The sequence below is a fragment of the Anopheles coustani genome, chromosome 2 (genome assembly GCF_943734705.1).
Source record: "Anopheles coustani chromosome 2, idAnoCousDA_361_x.2, whole genome shotgun sequence".
Classification (NCBI taxonomy): domain Eukaryota; kingdom Metazoa; phylum Arthropoda; class Insecta; order Diptera; family Culicidae; genus Anopheles; species Anopheles coustani.
In genome coordinates, this window is record NC_071289.1 from 19544048 (window position 1) to 19566203 (window position 22156).

Sequence of the window (22156 nt, forward strand, 5' to 3'; positions counted from 1 at the left end):
TATCCTTTTATGTTAAAGGAGAGCATGAAAAGATACAACTAATTGCATATGTATTTTTATTATAAATAGACTTTTTATTGATTACTCTCTACTTGTCAGCGTCGATAGCTAATGATATGAAAATATAATTTTCTTCTCTTGCATTACATTCTTCTTCGATAATTGGAAATTTGTTACGTTATACCCTAATCCTACTTTCCGGTTATAAATATAGTGTTATTCTGCTTTATCTTGTGTTTTGTTTCAATTGTGATCCAGGATTTCAGGACTTTCTGCTTGGCCTCTGTTGCGCGGTCGTCGAAATTTAAATTTGAATGAAGCTTACATGCGCTTTCAAAGCAACGTGAAAACACACTGAAGTATCATTTTTCCTGTCGCTGAAAATAGTTAAAATATGGCAGAATTCATTTTCTTGTTAAACTTTTTAAAACGAAAATGATTAACGTCAAAATCGACCCGGTTAGGTGTTTGTAGCACGAAAAAAACAAGAACAAAGATAATTGTACACAAAACGCACGTTTCCTAAACCTAGAACCCTATTTCCAGTAGCGTTGTTTGCCTGTGTCTGACACCTTTATGCACTGCATATCTTGCACAATCACAGAAGCTATCACAAAAATTAAACTAAAACCATGCACCCAATTCACCTTTTTACAATCCTTGTAAACGACTCGTGGGTCTGCACGAAAGAAGGCTATAGCGCAGGCATGTTTGAAACCAAATCAGTTGATTTTTTTTAGCATTTTCCTAACAGATCTGAAACCAAATTGTCAGCCTTTCGCGCCTAATGGACCTGTCGACAATCAAGTCTAAGCACTACTTAGTGCGCCTTTAGCTCGTCTGTTTCGTCGTGGAAGCCTTGCTTGTCGATTTCAATTACGTGAGCGGGGCATAGTTGAGTGGCGGTAAATTATAACTGATGGTTCGGTGGTTGTGTACTGCTGGTGGCCACCGTTTGAATGCTTTCCGTCGGAGGTTTCAGCTCGATGTCGCACAACAGCGAAAAGTGATCGGAAGGATACAGGAAGCTTGGCGTCCTATCGACACCGATCTCTTCACCAGAAGGGAACATTAAACAATTTTTCACCTGCAACATACGAAGAAGAAAGGGAAGGGATAAACATTAAACAATTTGCGTAAATTATACTTGATCGTTTATCAACCTACCGTGACCTTATCCTTGGAATAAAATACATAATCGATCGTGTGACAAACTTCTCCCTCCTCGCGAATTTTCCACGTTGTGTAGGCAGGTTCGTATGTGGCCGACAGTTCCGCTTTCGTTTTCACCCCATTGGAAAGGCCACACTCATCGCCGACACTGTGCGCTGAGCCGATACTACCACTTCGACTTCCGGCACTGCTACTGTGTGGCCTGAGATTTGCTGCGTTCTGGTTGTTCTCGTCCTGTGACGATACGTTTGTAAGGCTCCCACCATTGGCCTCCTCTTCGCTGGCCAGTAGGTCCGCGTACGCACTGGCCAACCCGAGCGGTTTGTAGTTCAGTACCGTGCTGTAGATCGGTTCGATCGGTTCCGCGTTAAAATCGCCACACAGTATCACCGGTCGGTTGCCTGCAATGCCATCGATGAAGTATAGCAAGTCCTTGCCCTGCTCGTTGCGCAGCTTCGACAATAGAGCGCCCTTGCGCGCCTTCAAGTGCGTCGTAGTGACACACAGTTCCTGGTTAGTGTCACGTGTTCGCAGGACGGCCGCGATCGCTACCTGATTGCTTTGCACACGCCATACCTCCAGTATCCGCGTGAAGTGGTTTACCATCTCCAAGCGGTCCTTCTTGTAAAATACGGCACAGCCGTCCGGTCCATTGTTACCATTAATGTAAAGACAGGGTGAGTCGGGTTTCGGAAAGAAAACACCTTCGTAACCCTGCGCACTTAGGATCTTCTGTAGAAACTTAAAGTGATCCACCTCCTGTAGCGAAATATGGGAAGATAAAAAGGGATTAATCTCCTTTCTCTATGGCAGACAGATTGCTTCTCTACCTGAAGGCAGATGATGTCAGGGTCGTTTTGTACAATTTCCTCGATCAGTTGATACCGTCGGCAATCCCAAGTTAGTGCTTCCACAGGGCAACGTACGAAGCCATCGTTATGCATGCCAAGTGCTGTGTGTATATAGAAAAGTTAGTTAGCAAAATCGCTATTTGCTATTAATTCGTTAGACTTACTTTGTGAAAGCATGTTCCATTGAAATACTCGAAGCTGTGTAGCAGTCAATGATGGTTCGCTGCATGCTGCAAAAGACAAAATTTAAAAAAATTACTTGTTTGAGCATAAACAAATGCAACGCCTGCTTTGCATACTTTTTGAAATGGAATCCAATTTGAGCATCTTGAACCCATCGGTAAGATCGCTGCCGTTGAGCCGGTCGATCGGTTTGAGGAACTTTCGCTTGACCAGCTGCGGCCGGTCGTCCCCACGCGCTATCCGGCAGTACTCGACGAGATCCGACACCGACATGCCTTCGGTGATTTCCAGCTTGTCATCCTGGTAATCGACGTTCTTGATCTGTGGGGCCGAAGTGAATGAGCCCATTCTGTGTTAAGGGAGAGAAGAAAGAAAGTTTAAAAAATTAATTTAAGTTGGGCACACATTCAGAATACTCTAAAGAAACAACAGCTAAATGAAATCGATTGTGCGAATGAATGAAATCTACCTTTGCAGCATCACCCGCTGCAGATGACTTTTCTTTAGCGCCCCGTTCATTGGGACTCCCCGCGGGGATGGTTTATCCACCAATTTTATTTCACTGCTTGAATCTATCATATTGCCACGTTCTCTCTCACAAGTGGTCACGGTTGAACTTCCTTATCCTGTAACGTACAAAGACGAACTGTTCTCAGCGGACTGATGCCGGATCACTTCATGCCGCAGTCAACGATGTCTAGCATCGAGACGGTTCTGATAGCATCAACACGTGTTTTAAAACGCTTCCAAACGGCCGACGAGTTGAATACCCGCTGCTCGGATAGGAGAGCAACGCTGGGCTATAATTCTCTTGGCCGCTGAGTGCTGATAAACGATCTTCCATAGTTTAAACAACCCTATTCTTTACGACGATACTATTCAAATAAATCTACCGTCTCCGAACGGATGCCCCATAATTCAATTCAGTGACCTCTTTAAACGCGTCCACTACCTTGGATTTCGCACACTAGGAGGGCTGTTTCTATGCCAGACTGGTGGCGCGTATGTTCCTGTGTGCTCTGAATATGCGAATAATAATGCTAACCCATCGAGGTTCTGAGAAGCCAAGAAGGAAAGCAGCTGTCGTCTAGCAGATCTTAGCTTCATCTGCTAAGGTAACAGGTAACATATTGTCATAAACTTTCAACTGAACGTTTGATTTGTTTTATCTAACAATTGGCGAACCATGAATCAAAAGATCATGGAGTGATAATTCAAGCAATTAACGTGAAATCGACAAGAGTTATTCAACGGTATCATTTCTCGCGAAAGTGGCCCCAAGTGAAACAATCAACAAGATGGTAGAAGCATGAGTGGCGGAATGGTTTAAAGATAATTTAAAAAATGGTCGTGTGAAAAATAATAGAATCGTTACAATTTTTCAAGGTGATGAACACAACGAAAAAACTTAATGGCTCAGTGGAAAGAAAGTCACATATGGAAACGGAGTAAAACCACAGAACATGCAGCAAGGAACCGAAAGGTCATAAAACGTTGGCTTGTGAAAAATTGTATCTTTTAACATTTACTGGTCCATGTTAACTTCCATCTGATGCTCCATGTTTGATCGATAAAAAGGATGTTGTTGATCTGAACCCGTCGTGGTTATCACATTTGTGTCCCCCCTCGCAAGGATGGGATGATGGACATTCACAACATTATTGAGGAAATTTTCTAGCCAAGGAAAGTGCAGTTTTCTTTGGAGTTCTCCCACGCAAGGTCGGCAAAGCTGTTATCCTGCGCGTCCTTATAACGTCCGCTAGAGTTACATCGGGGTGGCGTATCAATTGCGTAGCACTCGGGTCTGGTGTAAGCGACAGGCGGCAACAAACACTGAAAGAAAATCGTATTTCTCTACAGCACTAAACCGTTTGCCTTCGAATAACTTTAGATTATTTTGCGTTTTAAGTAAACACGGACGTACGGACGGTTCGTCTTCCTTTCGCACAGTTTCGTTCGCCCGCATTTATTGCCCGCAATTGACCATCAGATAAAGTGGAGGAACAACACAACGAAAAAACACAATAGCCAACCCACGAAAAGCGAAATGATGACGGCACCGTCAACGGATGACGACGATAAGTGAGGGGTTCGTGGTGCTAGTCTGGTATGCTGCAGGATATTTGTGTTATCGAGGGGCCCGGTCTGAATCGAGAACGCGTGTCGGCCCCAACAGCTAGACACCCGAATTTTGGCCACCGATGGACACCGTGCGAGAAAAAAAAACGTAACACGCGGATCTTCGGCGGCGGATATTCGCGGACTGACTCTCTCGCGGGGGAAAACCCAAAACCAAAGTGTTCGTCCGAAGGATGGAATAAAAAAAAATGAAACCTCGCGCAGCAGGTGTAAGAGAGGTAAAGAGAAACGTGCAGAGAGCATGAGAGAGAAGAAATCGTTGAAGATTTCTAATAGTGATGGCCAAATTGGGGCTGCTGCCGGACTCGGATTCATCCCAATCTCCATCACTCATGCTTCACGCATTTGATTTTTGAATCAATCTGTTGATTTTCGGCCCTGGCTAGTGATACTTAAAAATTTTCACCATTATCTCAAGTTATTTTGAAATGTTAATATTAACATTCTGAAGCCCGGATACACGCATAGGTGTAATGAGCCCATATCGGTTTTCATCCGCTCACATAATGTTGGTATGCTGTCAACGCTGTCACCTGGCACGCGCCACCGCTTACAGGATGAAAACAAATATCAAATGGAAAGTACACAAATTGCACAGGGCGCGTTGCTGTTCGTACGTAAATTCTAATAAAGATTGAAAAAGAATGATCAAACAGGGCGGCCAGATACGCAAGAACTGGAGCAAATGCGCCGGCTGTAATGCGTTGCGACAACGTGAATTGTGTGAACGTCAAAGTGTTAACACTATTTAAACCACTTCTTACGTACATAATTAAACACCCTTCTAATATTAACAAAGGCGTCAGGACAGTTGAACGTCAAGTAAGCCCTTAATGAGAAGGACCGAGGACAGTCGTTAGACCAAAGAAGAAGACATTTTCTTCTTTCCGTAAACGACCTTGTTGGTCATACCTGCCCGTTAAGGGTTTACGAGACTATTGCCCTATGTGTACGTGGATAGTCAATCCTCTCGTACAGGGGAGGGTCCGGTCTCAGTTGGGATTCGAACCCACGCCGTCGAGGTGGTGAACCTCAGGGGTCATGGACCGATTTTCTAAGGCGCTACCGCTCGGGTGTCGCGGACCCCGCAAGAAGCCATTTTACAATACCTTTTTGCCTTTGTATTGTAATCTTTCAACTCCATCATCATCTAAGCTCATGCTTTAGCATTTCTGCACCCCATAACTAAAGCTTAAAAACTATTTGGTTTAACAACTGGCACAAAATTCAAGATATGCGACATCCGTTTGGTTGGAACTTCAAACAGAAAGTGATCCATGATAATGGCTTTAAACGGTACTGATGTGTATACCTGGTTGAGAGTTCTTAATTGCTTTATCATGTTAATAAACTACCAGAATCAATTACCTAAAACTATGCAAAATAACTGTAATAGTAACTAGTCGTAAATCTAAAACAAGACCACGAATTAGAATTCTGCATATTTACTCGATGATCCAGCTTATGCAGGTTCAATGTTGTTCTGAAGCAGCCGGATTAGATAGGAGTTGTATACTCGGGGTCCACACTACAGCGCGACGTCGCCTGACAGGAGCTGCACTCCATATGAAAAAAACCTTGCGCGATGTCGCGCGAATCGCGCTAGATTTTTTTTGCATGGAGTTCAGCGCCTGTCAGGCGACGTCGCGTTACGCGACGGTGCAGTCTGGAAAGCGTGTAGGAGTGTAGAATCGGATTTTTTTAAGAGAGGAGGAGTCGGAGGGAATTCGCAAATCCATTCTGAAATGTCCAACACTAGCTTTCACTGTCTCCACCTCCTTGCAGGGAGGAGGTGTTGATTTCCACGCGAGAAAGGTACGAGAGGCGTGTGAGGATGTTGCATAAACAACGTTATATACGCCACCAAAAGTGAATACTACTGCCAAACCAACAAAACGTAACCAATGGTAGCGCGTGCTAGCGCGTTGTTTTTGATGTCGCTATCGAGTTGTTGGGGAAGCCTGCATGGCTTATGTAAAAAAAATCAGAAAAATAGTAAAAAGTTCCAACACCAAGAGGTGCAAAATCCACGACGGAGCTTTGACAGCTGTTGGGAGCGTAGAATGCAGGAAATCCCCCCCGTTGGTAGTGACCGTTTCAGGATGTGGGATTTCTGTGCGTTACTCACGCGGTGAAAGTTAACCATCCCTTCCTCGATTGAACCATCAGCTGACACCCGGGTTATCACCTCATCCGATCGGCTGCGGAAGAGTCCCCTGACGGCGGTGGAGCACGCTGTTTCGTAATCGCTATCGATGTCAGGCGAATTCGCACCACCGACCTGCACTTGGCCAGTAACATTTTGAACACATCCATCTGCTTGGAAATCACCTACGCACTCAACTGCATCACTTTTTGGCGCTATGGACCGTACTGCGCGGGATCTACAAACCGATCAGCATCCCGACGTCCCCTTTTTTCTCGCCATGACCGTGAAGGAGAAATCTTGACACTGGCGACCCGAATGAGGGTCGCTTTTCGGGGAGATAGTGCACGAAAACAAAACTTAACGATGGACTATACGGTGGACACACTACTAAGAACAGCACACCACCACCTGCCACACGAACGGAATCGCGATACTCGCGAACGGAAGGTTACTCCCGCAATTACCTTGGGATGAGCAGTAAATTTTTGAACCGCCTCGTTGTAAACACACAAGTCGTACGAACGAGCAGATCCATCCTGCCGGTGTTCGTGGAAGCGGGGGCTGGCGGTAGACGCGAAGAAGCGGTGGTGATGTTTGTGTTTTTTCTCTCTCGCTCACTTACTCAGCTGGCAAATGACACTTGACGCAAGTGAGCGGATTTGACGTTTCGCGAAGAGCGCGCTGCTGAAAGTAATTCAAATGTTCCGTTACATATTTACCAGCGCATTACTAAATTAAAATTCTTCCAACAATCAGTATCATTGTGAACCATTTGAACATTTACGTTTTGTGCATTTTCATTAACTATGTATCTTTTTTTAACAGCAATGGATTCGTTTTGGAAAATACCGTTTCCCTTAGCGTTTCCAACTTGACTTAAATTTTTACGATTATGAATAATCAAGTGGAGGCCGTTTGTGCAAACTAAAACTTTATTTTATGAATGAGAACATGACCTCTAACGTCGGGCGGCCCAACAATGGCCCTCCTTTGAGTGCTTTCAAGTGCTTATGCCAACCGCAGCTTCCGGACGCTCGTTCCCCAGAGTGTGTTATCGACAGTATACCAGATTTTGGGGTCGACGTTGGGCAACGATTCAGCAGAGTCCCGTGTCATTGCCCTGCCCGGTACAGCTGAACCTTCACATTTTCTCATCGCGTGACACGGCTTGATGTCCACACCGACCACCGTCGTGACATCGATCATTAGAGCTCAGTTGCAAAGGTTACCCCGAAAGTGAACGGTGCTTGAGCCGGATTTGCCAAAACATTTGTGAAAAGGGAAACAACCAACAGCCGGCGACTAATAACACCCAAATACCCGAGTGTACGCTACCGGTCATTAGACGGCGGACCGGTGGTCACCCTACGACAACCTAAATGATCTGCAGTATCTCCGACAGCAGGGATTTCCAACGTTTTTATTGCCACCATCCGATGTGAAGGTTTTGGCAACAATAGTGACGCAGCAAACTGCGTGAGCTCGCCCGGAACCCCGGATATTGCCACCGGTTCTCCACTTGTGCGGCTTATGATTCATGATCCCGATAGCCCTCTGGGGGGTTGCGTCCTAGGTCACGACCTGCAGATAGCGATCGCACAATATGCTGTGATCTGGTGATCGAGATGCTGCTCCGTTCTCGATCTAATGCAACCGTCGGGTGTCGGTGGCGTGTCAGGGTGCCATAAGGAAGGTACGTGGGGTGCAGCGAACCCTTTGAAACTCCTGAGACCGGTTTTAAACCTTCCTTTCGCGTCTAGTTATTCGGTTCGATCTAATCGACAGAGCTGAGCAGTGCTGCAGGGTGATTCGAAGGGATTAATATTTACTGGAATTTTATTGGAAAAGCTTTTAAAGTCTTGGATAATTGTAAATACTTTACTCAAAGTCATCACCCATCTCCGAAGGAGATTAACCAGTACTTGTTAGAGGTTCGCACCGGATTTAATATTCCCGATTTGAGCAATAAAATATATTTAAATTTAATATCTTTCTCTTATCCCCTTTCCAGGTTTATTATCCGTCACCCTGTGCCAACCCACGGCAAAACAGTTTAGTTTGGCGGGCAAGGCTGCTATTTATTTTTATTAACTCGAGCCCCCCGCTCGCTGTTCGACGGAACAGCCGGCGAGTACGTGCTCAGGTTTTATAGATGCGGCCGCTCCTGATGGAGACTGGCCAAGATCTCTCGCCGCACCTCGTCACCGCCTTCGCGTGCCGCTCAAGGTTGTACACGAGCCGGGTCGATCGACCGGCTAACTGTAATTTACATTTTTCGCTTCGCTTCCGTTACTCTGGCGCTTTGGTTCGATCGATGGGAGGCAGTCCTAAGGGGAAGGAAAAGGGGAATCGAAAAGTCGCGTGATGCAGCGGGCGTGTGCAAGTGCAAGTGCAAATGCCGCATGTGTGCCGAACCAGCCGATTGCCGATGCACCTCCCTCTTGGGGGAGAGTTTTATGGTCAAAGGAGGCGCCTTTCGCCATTTGGACCGTTACCGTTACACCGGGAAGTGTTTTCGGGTGCATGCGCGGGGTTTTCTGTAAAGGACAAAACGCTGTAAAGTCGCACCGAACCCTCAATCGACGGTCACGATCGGTGGGAACCGGGAAAACATATTTTACATAACGGCCGTTTGTGATCGCAGGGTTCTATTCTAGCGTACGAAAACCGCCTCCGGCTTATCTACGGAGGCAACTAACACACAAAGCGTAATAAATTTTATTCATCGAACCCTAGCGATCGCGGAAACGATTCTTCGAACCCCGGCAGGGAAAGACGATCGTACTTTTTTTTTTTATTTTGCCCGCTTCTTGATCACCACCATGTTCCGTCGTCAAATGTTTCCTTAATCTTGTTCCTTGTCCGCTCGTGACCCTTCATCCTTTGTGAGACGAAAAAAGGCCCTTTTGCCGGCTGGTGACCTTCGTAACGTTCCCGACTTCTTACGAGATTTGTAAGTGGGAAGACGACGGAATCGTGACAAGAAGTGGACTGCCACGTGTTCACTAAGGTATGGTGGTGTAGAAAAAATATCAAAAAGAATAAAAAAGATCAACCACTTGACCAGGGTGAAGGTATCGAAAAAACGGATTCGAATAATTTGAACGTCCAAACCCGTTCACCATTTCCTCCAGGATGATTTGTGTGTTCGTTACTTTTAAACATTAAAACAAAAACGAAAACTGCATACTCAAGGAACCATGTCCAGCACAAACATTTCGATTGTTACGTTCTGCAGATCGAAAACATATTGCGTCTTGGATTAACCCCGATGGTTCTCCAAGAACCTTTGCGCCAATGGGACGCAATATCGACGGCCTGGACCGTTTGTTTACATGTTCCGGGCGCTGGGCAGCAACGATAAAAAATTAACACCCCACGAGCTACGATGGCTACAGAAGGATAAACAATTTTAAAGGCCAACGCAAACAACAAAATAAATCTATTTTATTTACGGCAAAAACCTCTCAGCAGAATACAAAATTCGACAACGAGCAAATAAATAGTGGAAGCGACGTTTTAATTACACAGTTTGAAATGCGAAGCATGTATTATGTCAGCAAGTATTCTCTATCGGGAGACAAAATTCAAAACAACCCCCTGAAACTTTCACTTCACCCCTTTCCCATTTGAATAAATGCGCATATATCGAACTAGCATAGACTAACGTGCACATTGAAGGTTAATGATCTCGAGAAACGAAAACAATATTAGCATGAACGAAAGAAAACAAGCCCAACCGCTCCATTATTCGGAATCCCTGGACCTAAGACTCATTTGCATAAATCTTTCTTTCACTGTCCCATTTTAGGCTGGATTCTTCGCAAATCTTTAAGGAATGTTTATCCGCCCATTTATCGCGTCCACAAAAGTCGTTGCTGGAAGCAGGTCTCCCAGCCGAGGACATGACGCGCCACAAAACACATCAGGTGGAAGTCAGCAACGTCAACGGGACACAGCACAACAAGCAAACTGGAATTGTCCTCCTCACCCCTTCTGAGGCCAACGGCGCCATGGTGTAAAATGCTAAAGGTTTTATTTTTAACTTTATTATCGATTCCTTTCCACTCGACGAGTTTGGTCCTCATAATTCCGGCCAAACATTAAGGGCAACCAAGGTAGGCGTGCGGACCAAACCAAAGCAGGGAGGGGTTGGCAGGGTGTGGTTTGTTTACAATTTTCGGGAAATATTCAACACGGCGATATTTGGAATGGATAAAGTTCTAGTTGATTCCGTTTGTTTTTGCCTTCCTCCACGAATAAAAGGCACGACGCGAAAACGTAAAACCTTTGGCGCCTTAAAGCTGCTTTTTCGGTTGGAACGAGTGACTAAGTGCTGAGTAGAGGAATTAACGACATCAAGCGTAACGTTTTGAGATAACTAATTTCGTCAGTTTATGTCTCAACAATGCGCAACCGCACCAAGAATGCGTCAGCAACCAAAAAGGAGAAACGGATGGAGTTGAAAAGTTTAAAAAATTCTACACGGTTCGCTTCCTTCGGTTCTACGCGGTGCTGATGTTTGCCAAAACATACGAAACTAAAATGAATAATTTGTACGGACCAGAGAAATAAAAATGAAACAAATGTTGCGAATAATAGGAAAACCAACTAGCAAAAAAACTCAAAAAAGTTTTCAGGGAGGTGGGCTCGTCCGGGATTTGAACCCGGGACCTCTCGCACCCTAAGCGAAAATCATACCCCTAGACCAACGAGCCCGTTGAGAGACTAAGCGCTCAAACGTGTACACGTTCTGCGAGAGACACGGGGATGGAATGTTGAGTACTCGAGTACTCTTTCAACATAAGGACCGGCTTTGTTTGATACCGCGCGATGTGATGTGTGATGAATAACTGTAAACAAAAGAAGCATAATGTTTTCGGAATACAAAATTTCACACTTGTCCGGAAGTGTGTATGTAAATTTGAATAAATGTAAAATATGTTAACTTTTACCATGAAAAATGAATTCTAGAGAAAATTTCCCAACCAGGAATTCATACCAGGTACATCCTTCGTAAAATCACATTAATCATCAAGCAAAACGGCATCCGAGCTGTTACGTATTAATAGTTTCAAGACCCTTGATTCCTACAAGTTGAGTCTTCTTTGTGTAATACTCGTATAGAAAGGTTATTGCCTACAATGGGACGGCTTTTAATCACCCATTCATTTCCAAGCGGATGTCCAATGAGCGACCATGAGTGGAAAACGTGAGCCGCGAAACGTCTTTCCAGAATCAAATAGAAAGCAATCAGAACCTATTCTCTCCTTGTGTTCCATGCTGCACGCGGTCATTCTAATAGAGAATGGGAAAGGAAAGGAACGTTTTATGACTGGCGACTTCCTTTCAGACGACCCAGCGGCGTGGTAGAATTCCATAGTATGTGCTCAATCAATTGACACGGTGATGACTTATCATGGCCACCGTCGTTGGAGTACATTCGGTGTTTACCAGTCTTAGAAAGTACACACGCGACACGTAGCCCTTGGAACAATGTGACACACAACGCTTGTGGAAGGGCTCGGTGAAAGATTGACTGACGCATGTCCCGGTTTTTAGATTCCCACGGAGTCGATGTATCGATGCCCGTGGCAGACGGCCCAATTTCGTGCCAAGCCCTCTTTGTGATTATTCCGAGCTGTGCGTGCGTGTGTGTTTTGTTCCAGACCCGATTGCCCGGTTGCTACCTACCTGACCAGGTACATCAGCAGTTGTTTCGGAGGTACACAGTCCACCTCGTCGACCGGGGCGCCGGAACCGTCCAGCATGCCGACTCCAAGCGACGCGTACTGCTCGCCAAAGCTACTCTCCATCGCCAGCTTCTTCGCCGCCAGCCGCCGATTCGCAGTGGCCGGCGTCATCATGGACGCCTCGAAGATGGCCAACTTTCGCTTGAAGTAAGCGCGCGTGTCTTTCTCGCTGGCGAACCGGCTCAGATCGATTTCGTCCTCTTCCTCGGCCGCTTCACGGTGCGCTTGGACACCGCTGCCCGTCGCACCGTCGCCGGAATGGCGCCTGACGCCTGGTTCGTCATACGGCACCGCTGCCATCAGGGTTGATCCCTGGAACCCGGCCAGGGCCGCCAGTTCGCTGACTTCGGGCATCGAATCTTTCCGACAGGTACCACGGAAGAACCCGGCCGAACCGTCCGGCAGCATGCGCGAAATGGTGCCAATCTTCTCAAGCGCCCTCGGGCCAAACTGCCCCACCGGTCGCAGTTCCATCCTCGTGTAGGAGGTCTCTCGTATCTAATGCCTGGCAGGCTGGCCACTTTCGGATCGTCCAGTGCCGTCCTCGCGCTGTCACTGTCAATCACGTGTGTTCAACGTAAAAAGATCACTAATGATACACGAACCGACAACGTTCAAACAAGTCCGCTTGCCGCGTGCTTGGAAATCTGTATATATATTTTTTACTTTTAGTATGTTTTCCCTGGCGTGTCACTGTGTGTAACAACTGGTTGTAAAATCTTCGCTCTCACCACAAACTAAAGCGATCGGTTTCACTCGGTTAGTTTGCGCGCGTCCTTCTTCCTTAAACCCCTTAAGCTCGGACGTTCACGATGTTCGCTAAACGACAGTCCGCAGGTGACTACGGCTTAAGCGCCGCACGGCTCAGCTTCAAGCACCCCCAAACGTGCATGCACGCGACCGCCACCACCACCATCTCCACCCTTCCCTGTATGCTCAACCGAGAGCGGGTTTATGCTGGTTTTTGCTTCTTTATTTTCGTCCGGCCCCACGCGGCCCACTCCCGCGAGAAGAAAAGAAGTGGAACGCGCGATCGCACTCGGATCGGATCGGACTGGTTGTGTGAACCGTGGCGTGTTTGTGCGGATTACCGGCCCGGCACCGGCGGGGCCAATGATCCACGACGGGACGCCAAACGCGGTGGGCGAGAGAGAGAGAGAGAGAGAGACGGGCCGGGGTAAAGCCGCGTGTGTTCGTTTCGGGCGCAATACTTTCCCAAGATCAAGGTCGTTTCTGGCGGTTGGGCGATCGCACAGACGCCGGCCACGTTTTTCACAACACGCGCGGAATAACGTGAAGTGATTTTATTTTTTACGACCTAGTGTACCTTTTTGAAACCGATTGCGGTTTATTGCTTTCACATTGGGGGAAATTAATGGACCCCGAAATTTTTTCGCCCTTGTAAGTTTAGATTAAAAATAGAACTATGATGCACCGATTGTAAATAAGGTTTGATGCAGAAAGACGAAACGAAACTGCATTGCGAAACATCAATCGAAAAGTTGCGTCAAACGATGCAAATCCATCTTTACGTCACTGGAGATGCTGCTGGACACGATCATGCGACGGCACGATAGATCGATAATCGATGCTGTAACGACAATGTTTTTTTTTAATTTTAACATAGAGCTTAAGCTGTTTGTTTTCCACTGACGACATCAGGTCGTGTCACGAACCGTGAAGATTGTTTTGGTTGTCTTGTACTTTTGGTTTTCTTTTTGCATACCACGTTGAGGACTACACACGACCGAACGCCACTCAATCAGTCATGATAAACGCAATAGAATTATGATTATACAATCCCCCCCTCGGCCGACGGCGTAATGAATGTTATCAAAGAGACGCTAATTGGCAGCTCACTAATTTGCCCGATCGAGTTGCGGTAATAAAGGGTAACACGTTTGATCGGGCTGAACATATGCAAACGGCTCGACATTTGCAACGTTTTTCCTATTTTCTAGTTCGACCCCGGTGGGAACTGTTGTCGCAAGGATTATATCCTTCACTCGGCTCTTTGTTTGACGGCGCGTTGGAGACACCCCATGGGGTTTCGGTACAAAGAAACATCACCCAAACTACGATGGAAAGGAATAAGTAACCGTACGTACAACACACTCCGGAGGTTGACTGCACTCTGATAGCTTGGTACGGAACACACACTTTACTTCCTGCGGCAGCCTCTGTGTAGGACGCCTTCCCGATCGCGAACAACTGTTGGCCCCCAAGTTGGAAGTGGCGCTTCGAACGCAGCTCCAAAAGTGGCAAACGAACAAGTTTCGCGGAGGGCCGTGCAACTCAGGCAGAAAAGCGGAAGAAATTAAAAGGTAAAACGTGCACACGCGTTCTTTTTTTCAACGTACAGCTCGAGTGGGCTGACTGGCGGAGTTCTCTCGTAAGTATTCGTAAGCCTTTTTGCTAGACACCCGGACCGACTAATTGCGGGTAGACGCCGATCGCGATCGAGAACCGAACCGATACTGATCGCTGGCGCGGTACAAGGCGATCATTTTATCCGCAAAACGGCAGGAATCACTCTTCAACAGAGAAGCTGCAGCTGAGGCAATGGGCAAAAAAAAGGGAGGCCAGAGCGAGAACGAGGTTCGAATCGGCTGCTTCGGCCCGGGAAAGGCTGCTGTGTGATTTGCAAGCGCGATCGTGCAAGGATCGTGGAAGCTGTAATATGAATGAGCTTACGGACAAGTTATGAGATAAAGATCTAAGTGTCCTCCGTGAGAACGTTCTGATGAGGATCAGGATGGATCCGCATTTAAATTTTTCAAAAATGTTTCATGCACCTCATTTGTGATTAAATGATCAACATGATCTTACATGATCAATTGCAATGCAATGGTTCTTTTGTTTTAATATATTAAATTTAATTAAAACAAAAAGTTAATACTTATTTAAGATCACGCTAAGAACTTTACAAGCGAAGGAAAGAACAGCACATTTTAAATCCTGTCTACCTAAACCAAAAACATAAGATCGTTCGCAGTAGAACGTATTTTTATCATGCTGTCCTTGGTCCAGACAGCAGGAAACGAAGCAACCTTACCGGTGGCCGATTTGTTTACCGGTACCATGACTCACGGTCGAAGGCGTAAACAAACCTGTTACATGTTACACAACGCGTTGCTATCATTTCAAGGGAGTGTCTATTCCTCATCACCAACAAAAAAAACCCACCAAATAAAAACAACAACACCTTTCATAATCTATCGAGGCGGCCAACGATGTCCTACGAGCGGACAATCATTTACACGATGGCCGCAGGCAAAAGTAATTGAAGTAGCTTTTCAATTACCGACGGTTCTTTGAGCTACAAGTAAACAAGCAAGTGTCCCGGACAGCGTGGGACACAGTGTGCGGCAAAAACTAGAAAAAACTGGCCCAGGCAGTTAGTAGCTGTTGCAGCCAGTCGCCGGCTTATCATGCAGATGGCTATGTCCAAACCGCTGGCCCTCTGGTTGGGTATGAGCTGGCAGTAAACATGCTGATGGCGAATGGGATGGATTACGGATCCTCGCAGCGGATGGGAAAAGTCCCAGTCGCCCCGAAATCGATAAGGTTCAGTGGCCTCGCTGCGTAGAGTGACCTCGTACCGTCCACGCTGTAAGAAGTCACCTCCCACCCGTCTTCATATGAAGAGCATATGGTGGTCGTGTCTTTGTCAAGATGTATCTACTTCGCTCGCTTATCTAACTAGGAAGACTCTTGTGGCAGACATTGTGGTGCTTCATGCTGGTAGGAACGCGCAGGGAACAGCAGTTATCATTTCGCGACTGGTAGGGACCGGTCAACCAGTCGATGCGCCTATGTATGACGGAGGAAATTATAAAACCAGGTCACGTTTTGCTAGTTGCGTCCACACCGTTAGTTACTCACGTTGGGGACGCGGTGGATTTGATAAAAGTGAACGTTCCGTCACGATTATGCTTAATCACCTGCCCACGGTAGCGTGTGGCGCCTAGTATATCTGGAAAGCAAATCGCGGTATGTCGTAGAACATCCACCCTCCTGGCTTCCGGAATAGCCTCTCTGTTGTAGCAACTTTTGGATGAGAACTTAAAACCAAACCAATGGGACAATGCTTCATTAGCTTTTATTTGCATGTTTGCTTATGTTCAGCGCATCTCGACCGTTCCAGAAACATTAGCCCTGCCATTATCGTACTCCTGCATCAGTGAGACCTATCGTACACGATATTTTTTCGTGTACCACGACTCGTTGAATCATTCCCGATATCTCACTGTCTTTCAATTGACCGAACCGTGGCTGATGCGTAATCATTACCACAAAGTAAAGTCACTTTTTACCCCAAGCAAAAAGTTCGATTGTGTCGATTGGGATAAGTATGCAATATCTCATTCATCAGATCATTCCCTTTTTTTTATCTTTAATAGGTTTTTAAATTTTGTTTTTCAATATATTTCCTAAACAAATATGTTTTCAATCCATTTATATAATTCTCCCGGTGAAACTGAAATGGTTCCCAAATTGCAAAACTTTCCCAAACCAGAAGTAAAGATAACATATTTTTTCCAATATACTGTTGATAAAGGCAAAAAACAAGTTGCAACATCATTAACCCTAACTCTTGGACTTTGTGAAGGACTGTTGAGAATCTGCCAGACATCGTTTATGACTCACACATGGTTCGCTCTTTGGTTTTGCACCGTTTGTGAAGATTTTGTTTGTTTGTATTTTTTCTAACTTATTTCAAACGCTTTTTTACGAGAGCCTATTTGTTTGCAAAATAAAGATTTCCACAAAAAACATCTCTGCTCCAGTGCGAATAAACACGCTATAAATTACTACAGAGTAAAAAAACCTTAAGTGGTTCCCTATTTAAGGCTTCCCTATCAGAACGTGCTATTAACACTCCTTCCTAATCAAATAGGACGCCATTTCTTACAACCGGTGCCGTTTAATCCATCGGCCATACATCAAACGTGTGGTGCACCGTAACGATCTTGATCGTGGTGAAACCTGTTCAGAAGAACGGTTAAACGATCGATAAATTGCAGCTGACGCAAAGCAGGCGTTGATCATACCGCGTGCGCTTCTTTCTTTAACCTCTGATGACGGGCTATTGGACGATGTTGATGGATCGTTTTGCCTGCACGAGTGGCAAAAGAGTGTTTACCGATCGGAAGCTGAGACCGACGATGGAACCGTGATTATATGTCGTTCGACTTCCTGGACTATTCGCTGATGGGTGCCAATCGGTTGGTTAATTCTGTTTGTTACTAATTGCTCGAAGGTCGCTTTGTCTCAAGTGTCTTCCTCAAGCTATGGGGAAAGTACCGAGAATGTCTTGGATCCTATTACTTTAACTGGCGGGGGTCATTCGCTCATGTTTGTTTCTCACGGTACAATCTCGGAAGTCTGAGCCACCGTAAGGGATTTAATCAAGTTCCGTTTTGCGAGCACCATAAAGCGGGAACCGGTCGTGGATTGTACTGGGCTCCAATAAACATTTGTTTAAATTTTGCTATAATCCAAACACATGGTCGTACATGTTTGGTCTGTGTGTCGATGTCCGCCTTCCGCTGATAACCCCTGAACTGAAGAGGGAGGTTAGGTAGAGTCCAAAATGTTACCAGCGATAAGGAATTCGTAAAACAATTCGTCCTTGGGAGTAACTTTTAAACGATTTGTTTTGGCAACGGTGTACTTTGCTATTTTCATTCATACCCAAGAAACGTTAACAAATGTTTTCTGCAACATCTTCAATTGCCCCCCGGGAAGCTTATTATTTTCTCCACTAGAACTCATTAAAGTGGTGCCTATAAATTCCGCAGCGACAACGGATTACTGAGCGAACCAGTTCGACTGGCAATAATAACGGAAAATGAAGTTGATACTATTAATCCTCTTAAGGCAAGTTCCGCACCAGATCATCTGCGACATGGAACTCCGAACTTCCAACCGGCTCAACGTGTCCGTCGTCGGATTCCGACTTCGCACAACAAATCGCGCACAAAAGCTACCACCCGTCCGGGGGTTGACTTAATCGAGCGTACGCGATGTTGGCGCTCGAACCGTTCAAATAAGGAAACCTGACCCACAGCACGGCGAAGATGAAGGCGCATGTACAGAACTCAGCTGAGATAGTTTAAGGTCAACGACGCGTGACTGTTCTGATCGATTTATGATGGAATAGCGCTATGTACACAGCAAACCAACTTCGCCAAAAATACGCCAGAGGACAAAGTGACACTTTACACGAAGGGAAACCGGCTAGAGGGCAGGGCGTACACTGAACAATTGACAGATCAATCCGGTTAAATGTCCCATTGGCATCTGGACCGAAATAGGCGACCGATAAACAGTGACGAGCTGAATTTGCAAGCTTATCAGCCGGTTCCGTAATGTTTCAAAAATACTGGACCAGTTTCATCCAGACCAAACTGGTTCTTGCTTTCGATGAACCTTCTACATGGGGCCTATTAAAACGCGCCGATAAGACCCCGTGGGCAGATTCCACTATCAGTTGCTATTTTTTGCCCGTATACAAATGAAATACTTCACCGCTGCTCAAGTGGACCCCTCTGTTGTTGTGGAGAATCGGTGAGATGATGACATATATCCTTCTTTTGCATAAAACGCTGTTTCACGAATGGTTCACATGACACTAATAGCTTGGAATAAGCTTGACTTAAAATAAACATTATTTCTTACCTTGGATGTATTTCATATAAACGCTGATCCTCCCGTCATCGTAGGTGATCGATTGCGATGCTCGACGATTTTTATCAAATTTACCGCCAACCTTTACTAACTGATAGTTGGACTTTGCTCCAGAGTTTTTGGGAGAATGTTTCCTGTTGCTGTAGACGAAGCAACTGAGCTACGTGTTGGAAAGAAAAATGTCCGTTTCACACTTTTAAACCGTCGATCACTTCCAAACACCTTGCACAAAGTCACCGGCACACGGAACGATGGACCGCGGGAACCGCACAACCGCCTAGATCGACGCGTTTGAACGAATTGAAGCGGCCAAACCGGTGCCGCGGCTCACTCGAGACCGGCTCGCTTGGCCTTATCAGTTCCCGGTCTGTGTGTGCGAGCGCGCGCACGAGGTGAAGCCTTCGAAGCTGCCATTATCGCCCGGGGCCACTCTCTGGCTGGCTGGTTTTGCGCGGTTTATCTGCGCGTTCGTGTTCCCGGTTTTGTCTTACCGTGCTTGCGAACATTTACTTTCTCTGCATCGCAGCCCCTGTCCCACCCAAATCACATGGAAAGGGAAAAAGGGTAGCCGGGAAAGTGCAAGTGCAAAACCAATACCGCGCAGACGATGACGGGTTGAATTAGTGGCCACGACAGTTGATAAGATCCCCCCACACACGAACACACTTACGAGGGGGAGGGGGAAGTAAGTCGCAACGCGTGTCGGTAGGAGGCGTTAGTGGGTCACACATGCCCAGGATAGATTACGCCCTGGCTATTGTGCTGTAATCGTGTTTAGACAACTTTGTCCTTGCGAACGCATTCTTAAAGGGTAAGGATGCTTCAGTCACGATGTACATGCATGAGAAAGGTGCCTTTTTGCAGTACTATTTACTACAACTCGATGACGTGTAACGGGAAGATTACTATCAGGAAATGAACCATCAATTAAGAGATAGTACTAGAAATATTCCTACGGTGTGCAGCTGTGCAATATGACGGTGGTTGATCCTCGATAAGGATAAGCCACCAGTACGCTACAAGAATGACTTATAATTTGATTTGAATTGAATGAAGGGTTTGGTGCTTTCAGTTCGCCCACACACGAGCTACACACTCGCTACCCGCTACACTTGTCAGGTTTTCTACTTGATCTGACCTCATGCAGAATAGTCCTTGGACTTGAGTAAAATTTGATAACATTATGACCACCGCGGTTGATGAACTGCTCGACTGTTCTAGTTCCGGGCGATAATTGAAGCTAGTAGAATGATATGATTGATTGAAAGGGACAGTTGGGCCAACTCACTTGCACTATCGGACCGCTATCGATATCGAACACACTGTGCCTTATCGGCACACGAGGACAATACAAATGATTGACAATTTTCCACACAGCCTACGATAAATTATCACCTTTCAGCAAGGTAGGTACACTTTTGCCTTCTTTATTGTTTGCTACATTGGCGAATGAGGTTGCTATGGTCCAGCGCGGTCGATGGTCAGACGGTTGATTGCTTGTTTTACTCCTCTATGTAATCGCTCGGTTTGAAGTGATTTACAACGTTCACAGTCCAATCTGAGTCGACGCCTTTGGTAAACTCCTTGATAAACCGGTAGTTGCAGATGCTTATTTTGTCCCGAAACTCTGGAAGGGCACTGTGAAAACCCAGAGAGACTCATTATTTGGCTGCACATAGTTTTGGGTGGTGCTTTGAATCAATGTCTCACCCAACGTTCAAAGGAACCGATTCGCCACGTTCGATCATTCCCTTCAGACCCCTCAGTACGTGAAAAACCATCGTTATTTCGACGAACCGTTTCTGGTTATCGTCATCCGACTCGTCGAACATCACACCAACTTGGTACGGGAAGGAAAAGTATATGTCCGCCTTATCCACCTGTATGTCGTACCGTTCGGCAACGGACATTTTTGAAAGCGATTGTCTGATGTCGTTAAGCGCTACCCGGTCCACCAGCCCCTCGAGTTGTTTCACTTCACCTCCGGCTAAGGAAGACGATACGATCTGCAATATTGCTTAAAAGGTTATTTTAAAATCCGATTCGCGGTGTCGTATCAAACGTGCCTGCAGTGCCTGTTTCGCTCCCTGCACAAAATCGGGAAGACTAAACTCTCGATCGAAGTACGGTCTTATAATGAAGTGAACCATGATCCAGTTCCGGACTGTTTTGATCACCGAAGGCCACACCAGCTGCGGGAAATCCATCAGCATAGGACGTTTCCGTTTCGGCGGATGTGACGATTGGTGCTCATCGGTCGAAATGCATCGGAGTTGGACTTTGTATTGCCCGCACCGGGCTACGATGGCGTTGCCGGCACCGGATGCTGCCGGAGACCAGAGTGGTGTGCTTATAAATCGCGGTCCGCATAGTGTAGAACTAGCCAATGGCAATTTGTCTGCACCCTGATTTACGGGAAAACGTGCAACACTACCCAAACATCGAGAAAATTGCTTGAATTTCACCGTATTTTTCACTAAAAACATTATCGCAGAGGAAAACAAAACAATCGATGACAGACGTCAAATTCGGTTTTCGCTCCTGTCAAGGTTGTTGAAGCAAAGCTAAGGTTGAATCAGATGCAGAAGTTTAGCTTTGTTTAAGCAAGCTTGCCAGATTTGCTGTTTGAAATCAACAGTTATGAAGCTGTTCAATATCAATAAGGATTACAACAGCATTTTAATATTTTATCATTGGTTTCATCCGTTTGTGTTTGTTTTCTAAAACTGTGTTTTGAGCTCTAATCATTTTATCTCATTCCATCATCGTGTCGTTATCTGGAAATTGTCACCGTCACTCCTTAGAACGGTAAGCACCTTCAATCGTAAGCCGCGATGGAATAATCAGAAAGTTTGTTGTACGTGTTTTGCTTATTTTGTTACATGCTTGTTTCCACCTTCTTCGAGCAGCGTTCACGAAACTTGCTAGCAAAAGAATAGAAACCCAGTCCGACCTTACTCGCACGGACGAAAAGTTCATGGTACCCTCCGTTTGCTCGCCAGTGTATCCAGACGAAGGCATTCCATCGTACTGTTTGCCTCGTTGGCATTCGGTTCCTTTTTATTTTTCGGTGATTTGATTTATTTTGATTTGATTTGTTGAGTTCAAAGTTGCCCCCGGGTTTGCTAGGATTCGGCAAAGCGTGATTGTTCCTTACGCCACCCGAGGACATCTAATGCTAGCAACAGACAGTAGATATCGTTGTGGGGAAAATC

At 45.9% G+C, this 22156-nt stretch overlaps 2 protein-coding genes and 1 non-coding gene across 6 annotated transcripts; all 3 read right to left on the bottom strand.

The window, feature by feature from the left end:
• Positions 1-249: 249 nt before the first annotated feature.
• On the bottom strand, positions 250-12263 carry LOC131266604 (nocturnin). 4 transcript variants are annotated; one of them, XM_058269192.1, is made up of 7 exons: positions 12190-12263; positions 2324-2556; positions 2189-2254; positions 2004-2125; positions 1437-1932; positions 1168-1277; positions 250-1087 (listed from the first exon to the last, which is right to left on the bottom strand). In XM_058269192.1, the coding sequence occupies exons 1-7, from the start codon at positions 12201-12203 to the stop codon at positions 911-913; spliced, it is 1218 nt and encodes a 405-aa protein (XP_058125175.1). In that variant the 5' UTR covers positions 12204-12263; the 3' UTR covers positions 250-910. The 4 variants fall into 4 exon arrangements, with proteins under 4 accessions (XP_058125175.1, XP_058125178.1, XP_058125177.1 ...); XM_058269195.1 differs by lacking the exon at positions 12190-12263 and adding exons at positions 2677-2833; positions 6858-6942 and having other exon boundaries at positions 1168-1932; XM_058269194.1 differs by lacking the exon at positions 12190-12263 and adding exons at positions 2677-2833; positions 4245-4377 and having other exon boundaries at positions 1168-1932.
• On the bottom strand, positions 11142-11213 carry Trnap-agg (transfer RNA proline (anticodon AGG)). The gene has a single exon. It is a non-coding gene; the product is annotated as a tRNA-Pro (tRNA).
• Positions 12264-20328: 8065 nt separating the features above from the next.
• LOC131264048 (m-AAA protease-interacting protein 1, mitochondrial) lies at positions 20329-21427 on the bottom strand. Its single transcript, XM_058266338.1, has 3 exons — positions 21008-21427; positions 20652-20947; positions 20329-20579 (listed from the first exon to the last, which is right to left on the bottom strand). Exons 1-3 carry the CDS (start codon positions 21425-21427, stop codon positions 20444-20446), a joined length of 852 nt encoding a protein of 283 aa, XP_058122321.1. The 3' UTR covers positions 20329-20443.
• Positions 21428-22156: the final 729 nt, after the last annotated feature.

Bases quoted from the DNA above. Each gene is read 5' to 3' on its own strand.
- LOC131266604 (XM_058269193.1), bottom strand. From the start codon at position 6,662: ATGGATGTGTTCAAAATGTTACTGGCCAAGTGCAGGTCGGTGGTGCGA. The intron at 2,557-6,534 runs GTGATAACCCGG...CCCTTAACACAG, and splicing joins TCCGCAGCCGATCGGATGAG to AATGGGCTCATTCACTTCGG. The intron at 1,088-1,167 runs GTAGGTTGATAA...CGTATGTTGCAG, and splicing joins ATTCCAAGGATAAGGTCACG to GTGAAAAATTGTTTAATGTT.
- LOC131264048 (XM_058266338.1), bottom strand. From the start codon at position 21,427: ATGTTTTTAGTGAAAAATACGGTGAAATTCAAGCAATTTTCTCGATGT. The intron at 20,948-21,007 runs GCACGTTTGATA...GCAATATTGCAG, and splicing joins GAGCGAAACAGGCACTGCAG to ATCGTATCGTCTTCCTTAGC. The intron at 20,580-20,651 runs GTGAGACATTGA...GGGTTTTCACAG, and splicing joins TCGGTTCCTTTGAACGTTGG to TGCCCTTCCAGAGTTTCGGG.